Source organism: Gymnoscopelus microlampas (genome assembly GCF_963454915.1).
Source record: "Gymnoscopelus microlampas genome assembly, chromosome: 12".
Taxonomy (NCBI): Eukaryota; Metazoa; Chordata; class Actinopteri; order Myctophiformes; family Myctophidae; genus Gymnoscopelus; species Gymnoscopelus microlampas.
In genome coordinates this window covers 27762989-27785491 of record NC_139949.1, presented here as the reverse complement: position 1 = coordinate 27785491, position 22503 = coordinate 27762989, and the positions used below count along the sequence as shown (strand labels likewise).

Below are 22503 nucleotides of genomic sequence, written 5' to 3'. Positions count from 1 at the left end.
ATTAGTTGTATGACGAAGTATATAGGGCTTAAGTGGTTAAACCACAATTACGGTAGAGTAGAGTATGTGTTTGTGTAATATATTTTGAGGGCAAAGTGCCATAATGTATTCAGTTACTTACTTGGCAGAGAAACTCCACCACTGTTTAAAAATATAGCATACTCATAGTGACAAACGTAACTGCCATCTCATATATTTCTAATGTAAGCCTTGAGGCATTGTCTAATAATTCTACACTACTCAATTCCAGTAATCAGTAGCTTTTATTATCGTCATGTTGGCAGAGGTTGTGTGCTACCAGTCAAAGTTAAACTCTTGGCATTCACAAGTTGTGGTCATTTACTTCAGCAAACACTGATCATGTTGGAAAATGGTAGTGTTCTCTTTGCTTGCTATTTCAGAAGCTGCCAGATAGCACACAATAGTGTTTATACTGTATAATCTACAGTTGACTATTGAACCGCTATTGTTGTTGATGCTAGGTTCTTGGTTTACCTATGATCCTAGATTACTGAGGCACTACACTCTCTCTCTGCTTTTGATGTATGTGTTTACCATGCTTTATGCTCTCTGGATAAAGAGCGTCTGCTAAATGCTGATAATTGTAAATTGTTCGTATTGAGAGAAAACCCATTGGAATTAAAGCCATAACTGATATATCAGTATATTTGAACTTTTTGTCAACATCGGTATCTGGCTCTGCAATTATGCATCCGATGTGTAGTTTTAAATTGTTTTCTAAAAAGCAGATCTACATGCCATGCATTGTGAGCTTGTAGATCTGATATTTTTTTTAAATGTTTGAATAGCGCAATCTCTTTGGCCAAGGTTTGAGTGGTGTAGTTACCTTTTCATGATCCAACTAGTCCAATAGGCGAGATATCATGCTCAGTTGCTCCATTGATTAGACATTGTTATTCCAAAAATAGACTCCTCAATGACTTACATTGCATGGTGAAACAGCTCTCAAAGTCACTCTTTTAGCAACGGTTCCCAAGCCATGTGGCCCATAGGTCAGCAGCCTATCTGCCGTTTTTGTAGCTTGTGTGGCAGCTTGATGTACAAGTACACCCCCTGGACATGATGCTACAGGGACTTACCCCCAATCCAACCCTTGATGCTGACTGCCAAGAAGAGAGGCATTGGGTACCATTTTTATAGTCTTTGGTATGACTCGGCTGGGGATTGAACCCCAACCTCCTAGTCTCAGGGCGGACACTTAAACCACAAGGCCACTGAGCTGGTTTTATCACATAAACAAATGCAAAGATATATAACATAATATAAACATCACAAAACCGTTGTCGTCAGATTGATTAAAGTTGCACTTTTTAGATAGATACAGCTAATGAACTACTAAACTGATGTAGACAACACAGTGAGCAGTGAGCACCTTCCATAGAAGACACACAAACAATGCTTGGCTGTTTACTGATGACGAAAGAGTTTAGCCCCATCTCAGAGTAAAAACTGAAGTAAATGCTTCAAATGTGGACCTACCAAAGTGTCACCACTCACACTTTATGTCTAACCTCACATACATACATACATACTGTACCTGCTGGTTTATGCTATGTCCCATATTATATATACACATAATGTGTACATGTAGATATTTCAGATTTCTTCCTCTCATGACATTGACATGTTTTCTTTACCGTTTAAGTTTTTGTCCTTGCTCTCCCACTTCTTTACACCTGTAAACCTGTGACGTGACAATAAAGTTGATACTGACAAGCAGAGCTGATTATCTGTGGAGGGTGAACAGCATTGGTACAGAGATGGATGCCCTACTGTAAGCATGTGGCTAGCTACACTACATGGCTTATTTTAATAGAATAGCACCTAAGCAATGAGTGATCTTTTAAATAAAAAAATCACAACAATCATAACACATAATTACATACATTACATCATTAATTAACCCATTAAAACTGGGAAAGCTGTGTCATTTTAGATTTTTGCTATTCAAAAATAACAGATATTCGTGCCGCGCTATGAACTTGTAGATCTGCTATTTTTGAAAAATCTTGTGAATTTGTGCAAATCCTTGAATAAATATATATTTTTAAAGCAAACATGTTTTACTCAAATCATTGCTTCTGGGGGTCCCTGGAACGAAATATTTTGAGATTGGGGTCAAAATACATTTGGTGGGTCCTTGATATTAAAAAGTTTGAGCACCAATGATATAGCAACATACATTTTTCAGAAAACTGTTAGGCTTTAGAAGACATTCGTAGAATCGGCCTCAGGTCTTACTGAGTTAATGTATTCTCACAGTTATTTTTACTTGGTAAGTTATTTTACCTATAACAAAGAACAGCCTATATGTAACCACTGGGAATGGGTAATTAGGACTGAGCTCTAGCCAAATGTTTATCCTGCTGTGCATATGATCTGGTTTCACACTTAAAAGTTGTCCCCTACCCTCGCTTTGCATTTTGTGCCCAGATGTTTCCTAGCAAGTTGCAGGTGTCATATACAAGCTCACACTCTCCTGCAAGGAGTCTCCTAACCGCTGTAGTCTGGTTGTTAGACACCGACCAAGCTCTGTCATTTGCACTGTGTGCTTAACTATAAAAATAGTGGCACAATAATTTGTAGCTGTTTTTGAATTCCTTTTGAACTAGACCCTTCATTAGGGAGCATAATGTATTTTTCTATCATGCAGCAAATACATAATACATACATACATAATGTTGTACTGTATGCTTGGGATTCATTGTAAGACCTATCATTAGAGGACTAAATAATGTCCTTTTGTGATTGTTTAACTGTTCTGTTGCACCACATGTTTAAAATGGTCCTTTTGCTAAATATGACATATTTCATACATTTTTGCAAACCGTTGACATTGTCTTTCGAGAATACTGATATAAGAGCTCGACCAAAACATTTGTTTGGCCGATATATAATATAGCCTAGATCATTATTTGACTTTTTTGATGACATCAATATCCTGATTTTTAGAGCAGCTTCACACCTATAGTTTGGTAGACTCGGTGCGATTCTGGGGTGAAGTTGCAACATTGTTGCATTTTTCATTTGGTGCGTTTTGCGTTCACATTGCACTTTGTCAAGCTCACCAAACATGTAAACAAATGTCACAGGGTTGAAACGGTCGCTCATTTATAGGACAGAATTTCTAGGGAAACATATGGAAGTCCATTGGTCCAGAAATGAAAGAATAACTACCACAATTAAATAAATAAATGCATGTATCTATTTAATTGTATTTTTTTTTAAATATCAGTTTGTATTTAGTTTATTTCATTGTGGTATTTATAAAAAATGTTTTGGGACCAATTGACCGATATGAACCTATAGAAACTCAACAACATCTTCTTGTCTTCCATATGGGATTGTACTATGAAACTGGATTTAGATGTTAACTTCAGGGGTAATACCAAAGTCGGTCGGCAGTCGTTCACTTCTTAAGGCTACTGTGGATCACGGCAAAACCCCTTGGCTTTCTCTGATTTTTATGAGAGCTACTAGCCTACAGTATAAGAGAGAGGGAGTTATCTCTGTCTCAGCTTCTTGAAAAACCATTTCATGGTGCTTTTGTATACCCATATCATCCTACAAGCTATTACAGGCAGAGTAATTGAAGCCAAGCACTAACAATGTAAGCCTACTTAAGATATTAAATAAATTAGTTATGGTAGGCTGCGCTTTATTTTTTTTATTTTTTTTATCCCACGTAGAGAGATGAGGAGTGACATGCAGCAAAGGCCGTCGGGATCGGTCACGACATGCTGTCAGGCTACTTTGGAGCCTAGGTGCTCGGACCGCCTGCTGCTTCTACAATAGAATATAACGCAGGCTGGTCGCCAGGATGAAGTGACTGAGGGGCGGTTGAAAATCGCGAGGAGTCCCAAATAATCATTTATATTATTTTGGACACAGAGGGAATTGTGAATTGATGTTTTTTTTTCATCATCATTCATTTACCCTACACTTGCCTGTTATGATGTTGGAACTGCCATTTAGCATCCAGGTGTGAAGGCACCCTATCTGGCCTCCCTAATTTGGTGTTGTTATTGGGGAAAAAATGACAAAAGTAAAAAGAAAAGATGATCTAAAAGCTCACAACGCATTGCAACGGGACACATTGTGAACTTTATGATTGTTGTGATCTTTAATCAAATCTAAGTTTTTCTAATTGATTAGAAACTGCAAAACATCGGTAATTGGTGGTCTGGGACTGAAAAATGTGGCATCAATGTGCACAAATATTTCGTATTGTTGGATTAGATGCAGCAGTTAAAAGAAGTAAAAACGGCATTGACAGTTTGGATTCTTAATTTTTGCTCATATGATGCTGAGAGAGATGTGCTGAGTGCTGACAGGCCTGCATGTGCTCACTGCTTATCCAATGGCTAACCTAAGTTGTTGTGATCCAGCTCTGCTCTAGTTGACACCACAGAATGCTCTGTTTTGACACCCTGCCACCCCGCACACACCCCTTGCCCCCAGCCCCTCCTACCCCTAACACCACAAATCTCCTAGCTTATCCTTAGCTTGGCGAAAGACCACCGCTCCCCCACCAGTAGCACGGGTAATCACTCGTTCAGGCTCAACGCCTCTCCGCTTGATTTAAGAACCCCCCCCCCCAGATTTGTAATAGATAAATTGGTTAAATCTACAGAACGACAGCTTGTCCACTCTGTCTACATAGAACACAGCTAAACGCATGTCGGAAACAAGCCGTCCATGTTTGTACAGATCATTTAAAATGCCTACAAGGAGAGATAGAAGACTAAGAGCTATGATGGAAATGAGGACGTAGGCCTGAGGCATGCTGTGCGTGCGTGTATGTGTACTGTGTTGTTTCACAGTGTGTGTGTGTGTGGTAGACATGGTTGGGTTGTCGGTGCTTGGGTGATGAGCAGCAGTGCTAGCTAGCAGTGGAGCGTAATGTTCCTGCTTTAACACTTAATAACCCTGCCAGTGATTTACTGCCTATGAGGCTTTCTGCTGTGTGTGTTTTGTTCTCTTTATGAAAGGCAGGCAGTGTTTAGAGAATGACAAAGCCCCCCCCCCCCCATCTCCAGGCACTCACCATTAATGAGGATTAAGGTGCTGACCACATTTACCGGCATTGGGATATTTCATTATTTATTAATAATTTACATATCGAACATGTTGTTCTTGTTGACAGTAAAAGCACCTCACCTGAAAAAAGGGCACAAGACAAAAAAAGTCATGTCAGTCTATGTTTATGTGTCTGAAGTTATTCATTTACATTTTCATCTCTCTCTCCCTCTGTTCTTCTTCCTTCATCTATCTGGCTAGAGGTTCATATTAATGAAAGGATTTAATTAATAACCGCTCTTTAAACCTCGGCTCAGCATCACATGTTTACTCCCAAGTACGATCTCTCTCTCTCTCTCTCTCTCTCTCTCTCTCTCTCTCTCTCTCTCTCTCTCTCTCTCTCTCCCATATTCCTCCTCTAACTGCCTCCCCTATTGTTTCCAGGCCGACCTGACGGGGATCAAATGGAAGAGGTATGTGTGGCAGGGCCCCACCTCGGCACCCATCCTCTTCCCGGTGACAGAGGAGGACCCCATCCTGTGCAGCTTCAGCCGCTGCCTGAAGGCGGACGTGCTGAGCGTGTGGCGGCGGAGCCAGCGGCCAGGACGCAGGGAGCTCTGGCTCTTCTGGTGGGGCGACGATCCCAACTTCGCCGATCTCATCCACCATGAACTTGCAGGTAACCCCCCCCCTCATCCCCGAGCAAGAGAGCATGAACGCGGATTGCACAGACCAGATGTCGCAAAAGTCTTGCATTGAATGGAAGTCTTTCATTGACTCTTGTGTGCGTGATGGTTCGGGGACGATTCAAAATAAAAAGAGCAAAGCACGTCCTTTCATCCTCTCGTCACAGAGAGGAGGTTGTGAAAAGAGATGATTTCTTAAGTTAATTTCTATGCAGGGTTTTATGTCTCCCAGCTGTCTTTTGCTCTCACACAAGAAATGGGATTGATGAATTCGACTGCCGTTTGACCTGCCCTTGCACTTTATTTGTTGTTGGATTCACTCAAGGTTATGAAGGTTTAAAAGGAAGTTAATTATCACTATCAAGTGACAGTGAAATAGTGACTGTTGAGTGCTTTTGTAAAGCTGGCACCCGTAAAACATCAGATTTCATCTGACAGTTTGTTCAATGATGACAAGTCACGCAGTTCACAGCCTGATTGTCAGGCAGACAAACTGGGAGATTCCTGTGTAAGTGAGAGCTTCTGGGAGGTGTTGAGTCTATGTGATCTGATGCCTTCTTAACGTGCCCCCCCCCCCCTGGCTGAATGATGAGTGAGTTGGGCTGGCTGGCCCGCCAGCACCTGTGGGGTAACTCCATCTCCACTGAGAAACAAGGTGCCACACTTGTTTCCTACTTGTTTGTGTGTATATGAGAGTGAGAGAGACAAGAGTGAAAGCGTGTGTGTGTGTGTTATCGCCGAATCTTAAGTGGCTCCTGCCCTCCAGCAACCTATACTTTGCACCGGTGAGATAGAACAAGTAAGCTGATGTCGCATGTCGCCATTACCTAAAGGATGAGAAGTCCAGGAGGGGAGGTGGCAGCCAGGGAATGGAGCTCTCTCTTTCTCCAGTTGCTTTGATAAAAAATGGAATATGCAGGGGCAGTCATGCAGAAAAGAGGCAAACGCTTCATGGAAGTCGGTGCACCCCCCTCTCCCCCCCTTTTCGTATTTCCTCCATCACTCTCTTCAGCTGGAGTAGTGTCAGCGGTCCAGATTACTGGAGGAGGCCATCTTTATTCATGGTCTCCGCAACTGAGATTGAACTCTGCTATGCACAGCCTCCGGTTGGCAGCCCCACTTCCATTAAGGGACGTTGTACCTGAAGTGACCTCGAAATGGGTGCTAAAGGCTGTGATGGGCAGCTTATTCAGACCTAACGGGCCACAGTGATAACCTGAAATGCCCAGGCCCAGACCCTGCTAATGGAGTGTGCTCTGTGTTGCAAGTTGGCGAGTCTGGTGGCATAAGGAATCTATATTTGGAGTCACGGTTCCTGCATACCACGGGGTGCAAACAAATTATTCCTGTTTCTGTTTATGGAAATGACATCTGGTCAATCGAACGGCGACCCTACTTCTACTTTGTAGAACTGAGATTTTGTAATCTTGTAGCAATGGGCTTGTTGTGTTCTTTGAATGTTTTTTAATTGAACAATATGACGCACTGCCATCGGGAGTGAGGAGCGGGAATGAGGCTTGACCTGGAACATCACACAGTCACTCTGACACACTGAAGCACCTGATGACACAGAGAGAGACCCCCACACGTTACCCTCCCTCCCAGCATCGGGCTGGTTTCATGCTGGTGTGAATGCTTCCCAGCTGGGGAGGGTGGTGGTGGTGTAACGTGCTCTTCCTGTTTTTTTGGAAGCTGCTCCCATCAGATGGAAGACACTGGTCCCCTCCCCGGTTCTGCCTCTCTCTCTCTCTCTCTCTCTCTCTCTCTCTCTCTCTCTCTCTCTCTCTCTCTCTCTTGTCTTTCTCTTGGGGGGAACAGCCAATGAAGCAGAGCGGAGCGGAGCAGCCGCACTGGACAGATCTGAGGGTCAGCCAGAGCAATCTCATCCCCTCCTTCCTCTGTGTGTGACTGCTTATCGGTCTGGTTGAGACGCTGTGTCCTGAGACCTGAGAAATACAGTTATGTGTGTGTGTGTGTGGAGGGGGTTAGAGTTTTTAGGGCTTCCGCCTAACTCGCCTTTGGTGTGTGAACTTGTGTTTTCTCACGGGGGAAGGCAGCACTCAGCAAGCCTCTTCTACAGGGCTCTAGTGGTCTAGTGTGTGCCTGCCCGCGCGTGTGTGTAGCCTCAGTCAGCCAGGTTTGATGATTGACAGTCTGCTGTGGGAGGTTAGAGACTCCGCTGGGTGCTCCCGACAGCGGAGGTGAGAATGCACAATCACATCAGTGTGTGCAGTGGCAGCGTCACAGACCATGCACGGCGGCACTGGCCCTGACTACTGGTGTCCTCAACTGTCCCTCAAAGCCAAGGAAACCAATTGAAATGATATAGATGACATGGAAAATCACACTCAGTGTCGATCGCTGGCCCCATAAGGGTCAATTTGTACACTTTCTGATTTAAATCAACACTGTGATTAGCAGAATATGTTTCTCACGCTTGCTTTGCTTCAGGATCAGATTATAACATACTTTATGGTCCTGCTTAGGGATTTTAGACCACGCTCACAGTGCTTTAACTATTTAGGCTAAATAATAATAGTACTATAAAGAATATGTGTTTATAAAATGATAATACAAATATTTAATATATTATTATAATTATTTCATTCAAGCTTGCTGGGCCACTCTGAGGTTGCTTCTGGGCCAGATGTGGCCTGCAGGCCGCCAACTGAATAGGCTAATTTATTGATGATCAAAAGAGGTAGGCAATATGAACATGCATATCCACGTAGTTAGTTAAAAGTTAGTTATGAAGAAGTGTTTTGTTTCCTTTGTTAATTGTGCAGCATCATGGATGTTTACACTTTATTTTTCCACTTGTCTGTCAAGTTGAAAAACTCTTGCTCTCTTGTGGGACTTCAACACAATGTTGGCGGTAAACATGAAAATCCTGGCTCTTCCTTTCATGTCAGTAGTAGGCATGGCACTCACTCACTTCCACCCTCATTAGATTAGTGGTCTCTGAAAGTCTTTTAATTTTTTGAGCAAGTGCCATTTCTGTATACCACCAGGCCAGTAATCCCTTCTCTCCAGAGATGAGGGAGGGAGGGAGGGTACTGAAGGGCGGAAAACTTGAGGGATCTTTTAATGCTCGACATTTAATCACCACTGAAAGAATGTGAGGAGTGGTGAGTGTGTTTGTGTCTGTGTGGTGTGGTGTGATGGGCAGGGGTGCCATGAGTAGCAGACCACCAAGCCCCCCTATTCTACACGGTTTGACAAGCCGCTGTGCTCTTCCCAACACTTGAGAAACTACAATTCTAATCTTCATCTGGCCATGCACAGAAAATCATTCCCACAGACACGAACGAACACCAGCGCTAAATTAAACGGCTTGCCGACCCTTCACTGCGGCGTGCTGCATATTATCATGCAAATATCTTGCCCCCCCCCCGAAAAAGCCGGTGGCGTTCTCCTATCTGGGGGCATCCACAAAAGCCAAAGATAAACGGCTGCCTTCTCGTCCTCCTCAAAAGACCCACTGATCTCTTTTGCATAGAAATTAGGAATGGATGTCCGTCTGTGAGGGTAATTGCTCCGCGGGACATTTCTTTTTTTTTTTACCACTCATCTGCCTCCATCCTTTCTTAACCGCCGCCCAGGACACCTCCACCGTGGTCCCTGGGGCACGAGAACTGGGCAGCAGCACACACACATTCATTCATTCATTACTGCTGTTTGGGTCAGTTCTCTGGAGAGAGGAGGGGGGTTCTCGCTCACCGGTGATGAGGGGGGGGGCAGTCGAAACATCTCCATCGTTTCAAGATCAACACACTGTTTGGGATTTATCCCATGATTGATGGGAAGAAAAGAACAATTTAGAAGCTCTCTCCGAGCTTGTTTTTTTGGAGGGATCTGTTGGCAATTGTTGTTTTTCATTTTTTTGCTGGTATGCAATAATTCTTGGAATTCTTCTTTCTTTGCCAAGTTGTAAAGCCAAGAATTATTTCTTTCTCTCTCTCTCTCTCTCTCTCTCTCTCTCTCTCTCTCTCTCTCTCTCTCTCTCTCTCTCTCTCTCTCGCCCGTCCACTCTCCTTTTGTGTCCATTGGAATCAAAACAACCCTGCTGTACCCCAGGGCGAATTATGCCACTTCCAAAAGGCATTCTTCAGCAGGCTCTGAGGGCAGTGTTGGCCAGAATGGTCTCCAGGTCATTTTGTTTTTATCCCTTTCCACTGTGATGGGTCAAATTTAGGACCATCATCTCATATGAAAGTAACTGTCAGAATCAACGCCTGTAGATTTTATTTTTCTCCACATATTTCATAACATTCATGTGATGTGTTGTATTTTTATTTATTTATTTTAGGGGGGGGGGTGTAATACAATATTAAGACCATGGACTGATTTGTTGAACGCTATGAATCAATGTGAACACTATGATCCCTAATTCACTTTGTAAAATCCTCCTCAGTCAGCAGGTGGTTTGGCAAGAGTTAACCACTTAAACCCATATAATTCATTGATGACTGATGTCCCCAATGGGTCCCCTCCTATTTCCCCTCTACACCAAATCTCTTTGCCAAAAACAGCAGCTCACAAGATATTGTGTTTTTGCAGAATATTTGCCCCAGAATAGCGAGACTAGTGTTCACGTGGTGCATCTGAGTGTTGTTGTTATTTCTGTGGGATGGTTGCCCATACTCTGTGCTGGTATTTGTTCACCACTAACCCGCTGGCCCTTTTGGATACGTGTGTGTTTGTGAGGAACACAGAGCCATGCGCTTAGCCTGGCATCGGTGTAAACTTGCATTGATCAGCAGAGAGCTTGTCTGAAAGGCACAGGCCCCCTTTTCAGCTGTGCATAAAAATCACGAAACAGCTTCCCCCACACTTGTGCAATACAATGCATGAAGTGATTTCTGCTCATGAAAATAAAACTCTGGCAGATGACATGATTACCAAATCGGAGAGAGAGAGAGAGAGAGAGAGAGAGAGAGAGAGAGAGAGAGAGAGAGAGAGAGAGAGAGAGAGAGAGAGAGAGAGAGAGAGAGAGAGAGAGAGAGAGAGAGAGAGAGAGAGAGAGAGAGAGAGAGAGAGAGAGAGAGAGAGAATGTCAGAATTTATTTACCAAAATGTCCATCCAAGCTATGTTACCTGTGTCCGTTTTTTATGTCAGTTTATAGACCCATTTATAAACCCCATAATTAGGCAATTTTGTAATTATTTCAGCATTGCATGACTGGCAGCTCTGCATCATCTTCACTGGTACAGTATGTTCAGGTTTCCTTACATGCAGCAAAATGTGTTTGTTTTTTAATAGTAAAAGCTGCACTATATAACTTTCCTGTTCTACCCCAGATTTGAACCTGGGTCTCCTGCACATGTGCTGATTTTTTGACCACTGAGCTAATGGCTACAGACTTATCTCTACCACCGTGCTTTGACCAAACTGGTGTGTTGTCCAAAATGAACGGTTCAACAAATCAAAACATGGAGGGTATAAAGTCCATATTTCTTATTGTTCCATATGCCGCAAGATGACACACGTTTTGGTTATCCAGCCTTCATCAGTGTGGAGTATTAACATACTCTACCATAAGGATTGGACAAAATATTTTTTTTTTCACTAAAGAAAATGACATAATAGAACTTCAGGTGTACACAAGGATGGGTATTGTTTGAAGTGGCTGTGTTGAAACTTTTAACTTTACAATTAGTTGTGCTGTAACAAAATGGGCAGCAGTTTTGGAGTAATTATGAATGAGTTACCTGAGATAACTTAAATATTTCTTTAGTTGCAGAGCAAAACATACAATCTTGAGCATTGTAATCAATTCGAGCAGTCCTGTTGCATCCACGTGTCACCAAATAATTATGCTGGGATCTAACCAAACGTCAGAACAAATGTCACTGACAGTAATGCCATTTGAATTCTACTCTTCAGTGGTTGGTCAACTATATTTGTTTTCATAACCCCCCACACTACCACCCCAGCCACTTAATTGTCCAGTACATGATGGGAACTAACAGGAAAGTTGGGACACAGAGACAAAATAGAACAGATGACAATGTTGCAAGTCGATAATGTACCTTAGCCCGCTGAGCCACCAGGAAGCCCCAAGCTAGGACCTAAATGGAAAGAATTCATCATTATACTCGCCTTAGATGGCCTGTTGAGCTCAACTCTGACTCCCAAGTTAGAAACGGATGAAGCAGTCAGTGAGGGTTTAACTGTGTACAGCTTGGTGATGCTCCAGTGGCAATGAATGAATAGGATACTGATGCTAGGGACTCCTCAAATGTTTGTGTGAGCTTTTTACAATCAAAAAGCACTTACTTTGTGTTCCGTTCTTTAAATTTGCATGTACTGGAGCTTAGATTACAATAGCATAATGTCATCATCAGTCACAAGCCTGACATGTCACTCCGCTATTCCCACAAAACGGTCCTCTGTATATGCAGCGTTTACATTGAATTTAGCCTAACTCACAGATGCATGTCAGTGTTATGTCACCGGGAAGGAGGCTCTCCCTGAGAGAAGTAAATTTGTCTGACATCCTACAGTATTTCCCCTTTTTCCATTTTCTAATAGATTTACACAAGTCACGGATGGAAAAGTACCCCCCCCCCCCTTAGGGGTTAAAGGAGCTTTGTTTACAAAGTGTCATTTCATTGCCAAAAATAGAACAAAGAACATTAATTGACGTGGCTTTCTGTGGCACCATTTAGATTATCAGTGAGATGAGTAATTTTGTTTTAATAAAACTGAACATCTAATGTTCTAATGTTTTGCATGTTTTTTAATTTATAGCCCTTAAATACCCATATTGCTGCTCTTGGGTATAAAAAACGTAAGACGATGCTGCTCTTTGCAATGAGACATATAATGTACATACATAAGCTTATACCATTTTCAGTAAATTTTATGTACTTCTCATGCAGATGTCCCATGACTTTGATATCATATCAAGTCTTGACGAAAAAACTAGCATCATGTTGCCATAGGTTGTTGGGGCCGCGTGCTCCGTTCAAATCGGTTTGTATTAAGGATAATTAGCAAGCGATACACCCAGTCACCCTTGGCTAAGGATTTGAAGCGTGCGCCGGGTTTTTCCCGCCGGTTCCGCGCTGCAGCCGTGAAATGCCGAGACATGATGAATAGATAAATCCAGACCTGCTTCTGGGAGGAAGAGCAAGGAGGAGGGTGATGGCTTTTGTGCTCAGGGATCCATTTTCCAGGACTAATCTCCTGCTTCTGAACACCCACACCCACACCCTCCTCCACCTCCTCTTCCATCTCTCTCTCTCTCTCCGTGTATTCTGATGGATCTTCTCCATTGGCTGGCGTGGTGCAGGACGCGGCCATGCGTGCATCTCTGGCCCAGGGGGTTGCAGGCTCTCTATTTTCTTCTCTGTGCTGTTTCTCTCTCTCTCTCTCTCTCTCTCTCTCTCCCTCTCTCTCTCTCTCTCTCTCTCTCTCTCTCTCTCTCTCTCTCTCTCTCTCTCTCTCTCTCTCTCTCTCTCTCTCTCTCTCTCTCTCTCTCTCTCTGCTCAGGAAATATCCATTAATTAGTAATGGAGACTTTACGGAGCGCAGACGTCTCTCCGTTTCTCTCCCTCTTCTCTTTCTTGCTCTTTCGTTGCAGATAAGGAAGAGGCAGGAGGAGGAAAAAGCATTGTCTGGCCAGGCTTAGTTGAATCCCCTAAACGATCACGAGAGCGTAGTGTCAGTGTTTAATGACACACTGCGGCCATAATTGTCGGTGTGTCGTAATTTGTGGCTGAAGAGAGATCACTTATAGAACTGTATGTTTTTTATTCTTCTTTTACCACTCCCCAGCGCCTCGATGACAACACGTGCAGCAATAACCATGAGTGCCATTTTGTGCCTTTTTTTTGTGTTTCTCCGTTGTGTAGTACGAGCGGAGGAGGTTCATTATAAAGCTATTCTTGGCCTTTCAGCGACACCGTCGCTGCGACGGAACTAGGGATGTGTAATAGTGACCAAAATGAAGTTGATGTCATGTTGTCAGGTGCTTAGTTTGTGGGGTTAGGTAAGTGTGAGAACGAGCATGTCTGTGTGTGTTTGTGTGTTTGGGTGGGGGGGGCGGGGCAGGGCTGTACTGGGCAGGGCTCTGCTCTGGACCAGAGTAAGAGCTTGTATAAAGGTCATCTCATCTGGGCCGGCCACCCGAAAGGCAGAGACATGAAAGTGTCACAACCATCAGCTGAGACCATAAATCTGTGTCTGAACCAGGGCACTCATTTGTCCCCCTGGGCACTGGCCACACACACACACACACACACACACACACACACACACACACACACACACACACACACACACACGCACACGCGGACACACACCAGACAATTAAACACGCTGCAATTTTTAAGAGATGCAGACTTAAAGGTTGGCCCCTGTAAATTGATTTATCAATGGGTGATTTAATCTGGGGCAGGAAACGGTCACTATGCTATCAAAACAAGTGGTTGAGGAGTTTCTTAAAAGATCTAGCATGAGTCACCCCCCCAAAGTGACGAGCGCAGCAAATATTTCCCTCTTTGGCAAATCTCAACTTGTTTCATTACACTTGTATCAACTGAGACGGACGGACGTCGGACGCGCACACTTGAGTAACAGCGGCATGAACATAGAAGGTATAATGACTAATGGAATATGACACCCTCCCTGTGTTTTATTTGTTTTTCACTTCCCCAAATATTTGGTTACTTACAACTGCTTACATGTCTTCAAAGTGAGAGCACATCATGCAGGATTTTTCTGTATGCCATGTTTCATTCAGTCTTTCTATAGCTGCTTTCATTTAACTGCGACTGGTTATTAATTCGATGGAATGCCATAAGTGGCTGCTATTCAGCATGTGAGACATTCGTATGGCATAGACTTAGCGTTAAGAGCTGAGGCATTTGTTCCTGTCTTTGTCCAATAAGGAACGTGCCTAATGGGCCTCCCTAAGGACCATGGGAACATGAGTATGTAACTTTCTCTCTACAATGTACCGAGAGTGGGACAGAGAGCTGTGATATTTTGTTGGGGATTTTCTTTTTTCATTTTAACTTTTTTTTTACATGTTTATGTTATTTGAAGCTTGTCTAGTGAAGGATGAACTATACACACATTGAAAGTGGGTGCTGGGTTAAGTGCAGAACGTGATTGTTTTTTATTTGTGTTGACCTGACAACGATCCGTCATGGATCAAAACCTTGTCTGATTAATGTCTAAACTATTTGAAGCTCATCTCACATTCATTTCCAACAGGGGGTCACGGTTTTCCCTTCTTTTATGTGTTCATGTTCCCAACCCATTTGGAACTCCTTGGCAGATTCCAGAGGAGGTCTACAGAGGAAGGGGGGCTGGGGGTGTTCTTCCAATAAGCAGTGGCAGAGCCAACTCCCTGTCCATCTCACTGCTACAAAACCTGGCCCTTCCCCTCACAACCCCTGTAATTCCACTGCTCCCCCACCCAGCTCGTAAGTTCGACTTTGATGTCGTGTTGTTGTGGTGTCTGTCTGAGCGCTTGTATTCGGCTGGTTCCATCTGACAGCGTAGCCTAGTTGTTGTTGCTCCCCCTCACTGTGTTTCCGTCTTTGCGTCTGTCTTTAGGGCGAGAGAGCCTTATTTTAGACTTTATTTCCCCCCTGTCCGCCTTGAACTGTGTGTATAAGGAACATGAGGTCGCTGGGGACGCCTGATGCAAACCAGACGCCTGCTTCAGCACTGCTTGGCACTGGAAGGATAGAATCTGGGAGGAAGGAGGGGACAAGGAAGGAAAGGAGGGGACAGGGAAGGGAGGAGGGGAAGGCTAAGTCAAATGCGATCTCTGTTGAGAGGCAGGGGATCTCTGTGGCTGTTAATGTCAAACGAAGGTGGTGGGCTTCGCTGTCAATTCCAGTGAAGGAACGTCCACTTAAAAAGGCAGAATAAGGAATGCATAGCCACTAAAGATAGTTTAGCCTTGAATGTCTCATGGTTCGGATTTGAGCTCTTTTCCTCACCGTCTGGAATCAGATGTGTTTATCATGAGCCGTGCTGATGATAACTGTCTATATTCAGCACGAACCCCCCCCCTCCTCTCCCCCTTAATCTGTTGACATTGCCTTGCCTGAGTGAGATGGTTTTCTATTCATGCCGAACTTTTGCTCTCTGTGCTGCCATGTCTGTCAGGCTGGCCAAGCCGTTTGCTAAGTCACTCAGAGCCGACAGAGAAAGGCTGTTGCTCTGATAAATGTTTTAGTTTGTGCGTTAATTACTGCTTCACTTAGACAAAGATTTCTTCTCCCTGCTCTTTTCCTACTAAATATTTCCAAGTAAGGATTGATGAACTCATTTGCTTTTAATGGGGATCATTCAATTTTGCCTACGTTTTCTTTTTTCTTCAGCCTTCCTTAAAATGGGTTGATTTGTGTGTATGTGTACACCTGATGATGAATTAGTTTGTAGCTCTGCAGTCATCTAGCACATAGCCCTCTACTCTTCAGCTACTCGGCCTGGGGTTGTTGTCCTTTGGCCGAATGAGAGATTGATTTTGGAGGCTGGAGCGCAGTCCAGGAGGACTGTGGGTTTGTTGGTAGATTGTGGGGGAACTTTTGTTTTGTTGTGTGTGTGTGTGTCTCTATATATATATATATATATATATATATATATATATATATATATATATATATATATATATATATATATAGACTTGGGCGCACACACACACACACACACACACACACACACACACACACACACACACACTGACCTGGCTGGCACACAGCCCTGTGGTTTTGGAAAGCACATCATTGATAATTTCCTCTTTTGAAAGGCTCTTACAGTCACTGCTAAACATGCAATATTTGCCCACCTTCCCACCGTGACCACTTATTTTTGTTACAAAATCCAGTACATTTTCATTAACTCTTTTTTTTTTTGTGCTGACGAGCAAGCGTCTCCCTTGCATGATAAATGATAAGTGTCTCGTCAGCTGAGGTGTGTGTGTGTGTGTGTGTGTGTGTGTGTGTGTGTGTGTGTGTGTGTGTGTGTGTGTGTGTGTGTGTGTGTGTGTGTGTGTGTGTGTGTGTGCGTGCGTGCGTGCGTGCGTGCGTGCGTGCGTGCAGGGTTAGTGCACAGTGTTTGTTTCATCATCCGCGGGCACTCTCAGGGAGATGTGTGCCGTAGTAGACTCCACTGAAAGGAGCTTAAGTGCTGTAAGATGCGAGTGTCAGTGGCTGTTAATGAGATTAGCTGGGCATCCAGGCCAGCCACAGAATGCCATCCAGAAACAAGCCCAGGTATTAGAGACGACCAGACCACACACTAGAGTGCACCGCAAGCACCTGGAGCCTTGCCTGCACAGCCCCCATGGCAAGCACCAGGCCTCCATTTGACTCCTGATAAGACACACACACACACACACACACACACACACACACACACACACACACACACACACACACACACACACACACACACACACACACACACACACACACACACGCTATCTGTCACACTCCATGAGTGCCACTCCTGTATGCGGTTTCATCACTCTGTCTTACAGTGATGAGATTTTCAGATGTCATTCTAGATATGACTGGCTGGTTTTGCATTCAGGCAAATGTGCATTTTCAATTTCTGTACCCATCTGTTGTGGTTATTACCCCTTTGGATATGCTTAGTTATGCTCTTGTGCCCGCCATAGAATAACTCTATCGCATTTCATTTCTGGCTATTCATGAAAGCTAGTTTTTCTTATCAGCCTGTTACAGTAGCTCTGAGCACGACATTGTATCGACACTTCTTGGAGTGTTTGCCAGACTGGGAAGGCAACGTGTTGGCACGCCTGTAAGCACGTTGTTGTATTGTCATGCGTTAGGCTGATTAAATTGAGAGAGAGAGAGAGTATAGTAGACAATTCTAAACAGAGGGAAATGGTGTAATTCTTTCGTCTATGTGTTAAAACTAGAGCCGGGTGACATGACTTAAAAGTGTTAATTACAAACATTGATATTCGACATGTCTCCATATTGATCTGTTTTCTCTAGACTTCCCCAATTACATAATTCAGCATTCAACGTTGCACCTCAACGTTTCCTATGTCTGTATTCAGCCAGAAGAAGTCAGACTTCCAAATAACACTGGTTAAAGGGAGATCAATTAAGAATAATTTTCCCTTTTAACAACTTTCACCCTGTTGTACCTTTTTTGGGTATGTCATTTTAGGTGAACATTTTCAAAAACTTTTAACTTTTTAAAATTTTTGTAAACTAAACAAGTGCAAGATCAAACCTCCTCCAGCTTTTGCAAAATAATGTTAACCCATTCAATCCGGGAACACATCTGTGTCATTTTTGCTAATGAGCTTGTAGATCTGCTATTTTTTGAAAAATCTTGGAAATGTGTATATATTGAATATATATATATATATTTAAATCTTTGCTTCATGGGGGTCCCTGGAACTAAATAATTTGAAATGGGGGTCTCTGGCCAAATACATATCATTTTGGGGTCATCGTTTAGTTTTTTGTCTCTTTCTTTTATTATATGACAATTTGGCCAATAGGTTTGTTGATAACTTTTGATGCAGTAATGGTCTTTTTCTTTTCTTTCCTTTTTAGAGGTATTAAAAAGGTCTGAAAAGTCATTAAATTGTCACTTCACTGTCATCTGGGATATTATATGCTGCTTTTATGATATTGATGTCCCTGCCTGTTTGCCGCATTCCACCCATCTTCACAACAGAAACGTGTTTGGTGTGTGTTTCTGTTACTGCAGAGGGGGGGGGGGGGCGGGGTTCAGTGGATACACCTCACCAGCTGGTTTAGGTTCCTATATAATCCAGGCAAACCTTTTTAAATTGCTCATTGTAAACATTGTCGCTGTCGGGCAGAAACCTCCTATCTCCATATTCTAACTTTGTGAATTGTTTTGTAAAGTAATGCCGTACTTGAGCAGGTCCACAAGCTTGCGTCTTGAGCTTGTAGATCTGCTACCTTTGATGCTTTTGAATTTGAATCCTGAAAAGTAAGGAGTCCAGTGCCAAAGTTTTCGACATACAGTATGAGATTTCCACCCGACAGAGACGACATACTAGACTGGTGCCCTTTGGGCATCAGTCACTCGGGGGCCACGCAAGTCGGGAACGATGCAAGTTGAGAATGCATGCCCCACCCGGTTTTGCAATACCCATTGTACCTGCTGTCAGAGTACTGGCTGTAATATGTCTCCACATATGGGCATGTCTCCATATAGGGCCATGTTACGTTTCTGATGCCCGCCGTCTGTCAGACGATGACATCTGCTTTAATATAGGATAGGATGGGACACTGATGCAGTTAACATAATTTCAGAATCTATGTGTCTATGTATTACGGCTGCTGTTCAAACAAGTTGTCGTAGCCTGATTGGTTTATCTCCAATTTGTTGTTTTGTCAGGACTAAAGAGCTTGTAATCCCTGTAGTCCTCAAATTAACCCAGTATTCTCTCTCTCCTTCCAGCTGAGGATGATGGGCTATGGGAGAACGGCCTCTCCTACGAGTGTCGCACGCTGCTGTTCAAAGCCATCCATAACTTGCTGGAGCGTTGCCTCATGAACCGCAGCTTTGTTCGCATTGGCAAGTGGTTTGTGAAGCCCTACGAGAAGGACGAGAAGCCCATCAACAAGAGGTAAGGGGCCACTACACTCTGTTCTGTTCATAGGTCACTCACATGCACTCTTCCCTCAGTTCCCTGGAAGCATCAGGTCTATGTCATTGTCTGAGTCGTCCCAGGAAGCATTACGTCTATGCCCAAGTCTTACCAGGTTGCATCAGGTCCATTTCCGTGTGTGTGCTCTTGTAAACAGTCGAGCCGTCCTTCTCATTCTCGCTATCTGCTGCACAAGGATGTCCTTCAGCATCTGGCCTCTCACTGATAACAGACGAGAGACACTGGCAGTGAGGATTCTCATTGCCTCATGTTCCCCATCAATCTTCTTCACGCCGGTCATTTTGAAAGCTCAGATGGTTGGACATCTCCCAATTTATTCAGGACCCTTTTGTAAGGTTGACCAAGCAGCTCGGGCACATACTGTATGAAGAGATCTTGCAACAGTTCTGCAGTCCTTTTAGTTGTTCTTTTATTTTTCAGTAGTAAAAGATCATGCAATCCGATTCAAGTGCAGACAGAATGACCAACAGAGAAAAAAAAAACTACAAAACCTAAAAGAATTAAGAACAACAGAAAACAAACAGGTCCTTTGCACAAGATAGCAAACTGGCCTGTATTTGCCAAATGCGTCTTGTCTAATCTCTCTCAAGGAGCTCCAGCCTCCTTATATACTGTACACACACTATGCCCCTCCTACTGACAGTGAGAGATATCAATTAACCATTAAATACCTCTCAGACATCATTCCCCGATGTCACTATACTTCACTACATACAATAGCTTTACCCCCACAGTGCTGAATACATAACACTCCAAGGTGGGGAGTCTCCCACTCTGGGTGAGAAAAACTTTTTTACTTTAAAAAAAGTAAATAAACAAAACTAAAGAAAAACTCTACCTAGAAAGGAGCAAGTGGACTGTTTTTGTATCTGTCCAAATGGCCGGTTCAGAGTATACTTACATCTCTGTTGGCTTCAAGTTCTGCAATCTGCTTGTCTGGTTGATGTTATCACCAAATTAGAGTACTTGCTACAGTTTGATCTTTCTCTGTTTGTTTTTTCACACCGGTTTACATAATAATAATAATTGGAATACCAAGATTTTAAAGAAAAAGCTGCTTTCATTAGTTTATCATTTTTAGTCCCATTAGTGGCGGGGATCTAAGAATGGTAATGTTGGTTGGTTCCTCTGTCCATCTGTCCGTTTAACCACTTAGGTCCCAAAAAAAGATTCTTCGGCAACTGTTAGTTGTATTGTCATGGAATTCGCTCTGCACTTTCATGTTCCGCAGAGGATGATTCCTGCTGACTTTGGTGGCCCTGTGGCCTTTCCTCAAGCGCCACAAGGTCCACTTGCATACATGATATCTCAAATCTAATAGACGGAATGCACATTCATGCTCACCGGAGGATGAACCCAAACCATTTAAGTGACCCTTTCGCTATGCTACCCTCACTCTGGTTAAAATGTCAACATTGCACACAAGATATCTCATCTAAGGATAACTCATGTAATTGTGCTTTTCCATAGCACAGTATCCTCTCGGCTTGCATTTTCTTTGTTTCCATTGTCAGGTACCCTGTACTTGGTACTTGGTTCGCAAGTCGCAAATGAACTACACCCGCCCGTTATTGTTTTATATATACTATGTATTTTGGATCTTCTCAGTGAGGATGTCTTCCGTGTGTAACTGCTGGTGTAGAAATGGGTATGATTAGACTGCACTGTGTTTGTCTGCTCTGAGAGTGTACCGAATTCACCAAACAGACATCTGTTGCATGCCGTCTTTACTTTTTGTTTATTAGAATCCATTGCACTAATAAATTATATTATACCACAGTGCATTAGGGGGTGAAACCCCAGTTTTGTTGTAGTCTACTACTATTGTTTTTATTTAGGGAGGGAGGTTTAGTGACTTTTTTGTTTGTTTTTGTTTTTGTTTTGTAGCAGCCAGGGTTTCAGGTAGCCTATTAACTCACAGAGCTAGTTTGACTATATTGTTGTCATTTTGGCCATGTTCACCCTGACGTTAAACGTTGCTGTTGCTTTGAATATAAATGTCACTGTGTGTACCAATAAATGGAAAATCTTCTTGCATTTGTTTTCGCTCTCAGACGTGTCGTATTATCAGAGCCCTAACAAAGGGCATTCAACTATTACTATTATTAGAGGTGGGGGGGGGGGGTATAGTGGAATCACAACGTGGGAAGACCAGAACTGGGTAAAGAGGGGTAAAAACTAGATGATACTACATATCGAAAAGCAGCATAATAAGCAGATACAGGAAGAACCCTATTGATTTTGGTGACCCCATGGCATTTCCTATAGCACCTCCTTCAGTTATTATTATACAATATATACCTTCTTACCTCAGCTCTGTAATTCTCAGCTCCCCTCTTCTTTCTGTTCGACTCTCTCTCTCTCTCTGTCTTACTTTATCTCACTTTCTCTCTCTCTCTCTCTCTCTCTGTGTCTTTCACCCTGTGCTTCTCTCTGTCTCTTCTCTCTTAACCCGGCAAACTGAGCAGGTTATAAATAGTGGTGCAGCCACCCAGAATTTCAGTTGGATTTTGCTGAGGATGTTGTTGTTTTTCCTCCGTGCCGCAGCCATGCTGGGACTTTGGCAAACAAAGCGCTGCAAAGCTGTGACGGAAATTCACAAGATCTTTGTGTGTGTGTGTGTGTGTGTGTGTGTGTGTGTGTGTGTGTGTGTGTGTGTGTGTGTGTGTGTGTGTGTGTGTGTGTGTGTGTGTGTGTGTGTTTTTGATGTCGCTAGTAGCACCCCAAGAACCCGGTTGTGGGCTGACAGAGAAACATTTCCTGGTCTGTTTTCATTCAAAGCAGGGGCCCGGTATCAGTAGAACATCGCAGTGGCTCGCATCTTGTTGCATTGTGGGACAGTCGTAACCCTAAGATACCATGTTTGAGCTACAGTCTCCACTGCAGGGCACACCGTTTGGAACACACCAGTCCCCGCTCCCTCCTCGCCTCCCCAGCGACCACTTCCAGAGCGTCTCAGCTGCTCCCCGTGTGTCTCCTTTCACCATGGCGCTTAGCCTTGTGTCCCACAGGGGCCACCGCAGAGGGCTGAATGTCCACAATGGGGATTTCCACCTACTTCAATGGTGGCAATAGCTCTTGTCTAAACACTCACACTTGACATCGTCCTCTGTCCTCTCCAC

At 43.5% G+C, this 22503-nt stretch overlaps 1 protein-coding gene across 1 annotated transcript in view; it reads left to right on the top strand.

The window, feature by feature from the left end:
* Positions 1-22503, top strand: part of med13a (mediator complex subunit 13a) — an 84004-nt gene that overhangs the window by 4721 nt on the left and 56780 nt on the right. Inside the window, exons 2-3 of the mRNA XM_084074923.1 lie at positions 5485-5719; positions 19171-19339. Coding sequence (XP_083931049.1) covers positions 5485-5719; positions 19171-19339 — 404 coding nt within the window. The remainder of the gene's footprint in view (positions 1-5484; positions 5720-19170; positions 19340-22503) is intronic.